The 4440-nt window shown below is 37.3% G+C and overlaps 1 protein-coding gene across 1 annotated transcript; it reads right to left on the bottom strand.

The window, feature by feature from the left end:
* Positions 1 to 393: 393 nt before the first annotated feature.
* On the bottom strand, positions 394 to 4092 carry LOC130730591 (protein indeterminate-domain 12-like). The gene is made up of 3 exons (XM_057582640.1): positions 3249 to 4092; positions 2271 to 2667; positions 394 to 1362 (listed from the first exon to the last, which is right to left on the bottom strand). Exons 1-3 carry the CDS (start codon positions 3415 to 3417, stop codon positions 621 to 623), a joined length of 1308 nt encoding a protein of 435 aa, XP_057438623.1. The 5' UTR covers positions 3418 to 4092; the 3' UTR covers positions 394 to 620.
* Between the last annotated feature and the right edge of the window lie 348 nt (positions 4093 to 4440).

The raw sequence follows: 4440 nt of genomic DNA on the forward strand, positions 1-4440 counted from the left end.
CAAGAAAGGCCACCATCATGAGTAATGATATATACACACCTCCCTTTTTAAACACTTCATTTCCACCTATTTTTATTTCTATCTCTCTCCTCTTATCATCTATCACATCTCATACTTTCTCTCTCTTACTTTTTCTTTTCTTTCTATCTCTCTCTTCCTTTCACCTCTACACAGTGTGTAGGTGTGTAGGTAACATTATTCCTCCATTATTGCTATGCTATACATGCATGCAAACATGATTGCCTCTGCTTTTTAATTATCCTTCCTTTTTAAGGTCTTATTATTTAGATTAATCTTTTTATACCAGGTACCATGATTCAAATTATAAACCATATAATTTTCCTCCTGTAACCAAAATAAAAATAAAAATTATAAACCGTATGTATAGTCACATAGATAAAATAATAATATATTGAATAAAAAGTAAAAACATGATATTTAAATTGAAAATGAAATAGAACTTTATTGAAAAGATATGAAATAAAGCATATGGCACTGAATTTAAATCGAAAAATAAAAATGTCACTCTCTGGGGAAAAAACATGATAAGATGTTAACCCTTAAGGAAAATGATTTTTCCTATTTTACCCTCATGGATTGGAACTATTCTCTTGTTGGTGTCAACAATTCCCCCATGTCTCCGGGGCAGTGGTTGTCCTAAGGAACTCAAAACCTTGTTCTTGGGGCTTCAACAAGCGGTGATGGTGATGGTGATGGTGATAGTGATGAGCTTGATGGTGGTTAAGCATGTCTCCAGTGAAGTTAAGCACGCCCTTCATGTCAATGCCGCCGCCGCCGTCAGCATCCTCCGTCAGCCCCAGAAAGTCCCTCGTGAGACGGTGGTCACTCTTCAAAGTCGCCATGTACTCCGGCAGTTGCACCACCGAGTCGAGCTGACTCGTCATCCCAAACTCGCCCCTGCCGAGTCCAGTCACGTGACTCATCATGGACGTTTGCTGTTCATCCCCGACACAAGCAGCAGCAGCAGAAAGAGAAGAATCTGGGCCCGTGATGGCAGTGGCACCGACGGTTGCAGCCTTCTGAAGGAGTGCAGTGGCTGACATGTGTGCCGCTGCTGACGTGGCGTGCGCTTGCATCGCCACGCGGAGGTTCTCGAAGGGTGACGGAGAAGAGAGTGTGGTGGGGTTAGGGTTTTGTTGTGGTGGTTGTGAGTCCATGTACCAGGGACTGAAGCTGGTGGTGAAGTGGTGGTTTTGTTGCAAATTCTGTTGGGTTTGGAAGAGGATGAGAGAGTGGAGTAATGGGTTTGTGCTGGTGGTGGTTAATTGGTTTGTTGACAGTTTTGCAGATTCTTCAGCCAATGCATCACAGAATGCCCTGTGAGTGATGAAACTGTCTTTCCTGCAGTTTTTACAACACAAACACATGAATGCTGCAAATATTCTTGAAGACACTGAGCACTCTCTGACAGACACGATAATAAATTTGTTCTATAGCCTAAAATTACCCTATTAAGGTAAAATTTGAACTTTAGTATTAATGCAGAAATAGTAGTATATATATCAAGTTGCATGCATCAATCAATTCTAGCACAACTAATAACTAATTAATTGATAACTGAGCTCCTTAAACATTTAGTCAAGAGTTTAATTATGTCTATGGAGAAATATTTATTAGGAGATATTAGACCACTGAATGTAATTTCGGAGCCTCTTAGTATTGTCTCATGTTTTTCGGTTGTGGAATAGATTTATGAAAGAGAAACCTCACAAACGCACTTGTGTTTTCTTTTTAATTTTTTAAAAAGTAAAGAACAAAATTGCTATTGACTCACAGACTATACAGTTAGATAAAACAAAAGATACATGCATTGTGCTTTCTTTGTTGCTGCCGCTAATTCATTTAATTGGCAGTTTTTGGATTCAGAATTACAATATGAGACAAGTAAAGTTTCTATCTCTCTTGCAATAGAATCATGTATTAGCTGCAGTGTCCTACTTTCATGCTACCTGTCATTGCCATTCTTTTGTACCAAACTAGTGCTTACCATTCTTATGTAAAACAAAAAAGATCCACTGAAACAAAATTAAGAGAAGCCTTCAGGTACATTAAGTTTCTGTTTGGAATTTCTTTCTACTGATGAAAGTACTTTTAACCATTACTTAGGAGTTAGGACAATCCAAACACATGTTAAGAGACATGCACATAGGTGAAAACAAGCATTAACTAACATTTTCAAATTGTAAGAAAACAATATATATATATATATATATATATATATATGTTGTAAGAGTAAGTGAAGAATTTACCTGGAAAAAAGGGTTCCACAATCACATCTATATTCTTTAGTACCACAAGTTTTAGAGTGAGCTTTCCAATCTGACTGAACCGCATATATCTTTGAGCACTTCTCACATTTCCACTTCTTCTCTCCATGCTTCCTGCAATAATGTTTCTTGATTCCTGTAAGATCCCCCAGAGCCCTTGATGGATTGTGGTGAACGCAAGAAGGTTCAGGGCACACGTACGCTTTCTTTTTAACCTCTTTGCTGCTCCTTTGCTTCAGCTTCCAAGGGAGGTTATGGCCCCTCCTATGAAGCTGGAGGTTCTGATCTCTCTGGAAACCCTTGAGGCAGATCTCACAAACAAATCTATTTGTGGCTAGGAGTGCCTTTGGAGACAAAGCAATGATTTCAGCATCTGGGTCTGAAACAAGAATAACATCAAACACTTTACAAAAGCAAAGCCAACACATGGATGCATGTTTGGAAATCCTTCTAAAAGGGGCGGAACTAGAAAAGTTGGGTAAGGTGGGCGAAAATTTAACACATTTAATAACATTAGCAATTACTAGTTGAAAGGTGCTATAAACAAAGTTTGTGGGCTTGAGTGAAAATGAGATTTGAATACTACTCTATCAAGCAAACATTTTCTCTTGGGGCGCCCCCCATTTTTACAATACTTAGGTTTAGGTCCACCCCTGCTTTTGAAATTGATTCTAAAATCAAGTATGAGGAAAATCTTACGTGATGGCTTCATATAACATGTTTGAATCAACTTTGGTTTCCTCAAAATCAATTATGACATGCAGAAACTATTCATCTCTCAAGAAATTGTTTTTGGATTTCAAAATCAATTGAAGAAGGATTTCAAAAAATTCACAAAAAGTGTCAGAGTTAATTATGTGAGATCAGAGATGTTGATTCAAACATATACGTAGAACTACAACTTATCAATTGAAGGGTTAAATTAAATGATAGAAATCAAAGATATATTTTATCAATTACCTGGATTTCCTGGAAGGCTTCTCTTTTTCTTGATCTTTCGAGGCTGCTGAGGATCAGAAATTGTTGATACCACTTGATTTAGCCCACTCAAGTATTGAACTCTTGTACCAGAAGAAACAGTGGCACCCTCGGACATAGAAGTTGAATTGGTAATAGTTGTGGTGAACATGTTGTCTTTGAAGGAAAACTCCAAGAGTAGGGAAAAAGAAGAAAAGCAAGCTAGATATTCTACTGTCCTGGTTTATTTGTTTGCTACTTTGTTTCATAAATCCTACTACTTCGGTTCTACAAGTAAGCCACTTTTGCACCTTGGAAGGGACCAAGAAGACGAGTCTATACTAGAACTGCAAATATTCCAGCATCAGACAAAACTAATTGACCAGGACCTTGTTATAGTGAACAGGTGGCAGAGACATAGAGACAGAGAAATTAAAGGCATCATTCACTTTGTGGTAAAAAAAGAAGATAAGTTAAAAATGGTGAAGAGAAGATGATGGTGGGGGTGGTGGGGTGGTGGGGTTATTTTCAAAGTCGCTATCTATGCCATGGATTGCTTGTCTGAGCAACTCTGCACAACTATTTCAGACATATCTGTCTTAATGTGGAGAATTGGTCCAGAGAATCCAGCCATGCAAACAAAGACATTGAAAAACAAAAGATATTTACTGAACACAATCTCAGTGCTCATGTAGCAGAAGATTTTAAAAACAAAAATTGTATTTGGGAAGATAGGGTTGAGTGGATGAGGAGAGAAATGTTTAAATCCAATTTCTCTGGTATCCTAAATAGTAGAGAAGAGAAGAAAAGGTGATGATGACAGTGGTAGATTATGGAGGAGGGAGTGGGAAAATGTAAAACACATCAAAAATATTTATTCCTTAAAAAAAAGCCTTTGGGTGAGAAAAAGGTAAGGAGACTTAAAAGGCTATAGGTAGTGGAAGTTTGGAGACAAAAAGTTAGAGGTGAAGGATTAATTACATTTCATTTTCACTTATTTTTATTTTTTATCTATATTTTTTTATCACATCATTTATCATATGACTTTCTTTTTTCTTCCTATCTCACTCTTAGCGTGAGTGAAAGAGAAGTGTGAACATAATTAATGTTTTGTACATTTTGTGTAATGGCACGACTAGGTAAAATTCCTAAGTTTACATCTCACTTTGTTCATTCTCCTTTCACTTGATCTTTC

Source organism: Lotus japonicus, chromosome 1 (assembly GCF_012489685.1).
Source record: "Lotus japonicus ecotype B-129 chromosome 1, LjGifu_v1.2".
NCBI lineage: Eukaryota > Viridiplantae > Streptophyta > Magnoliopsida > Fabales > Fabaceae > Lotus > Lotus japonicus.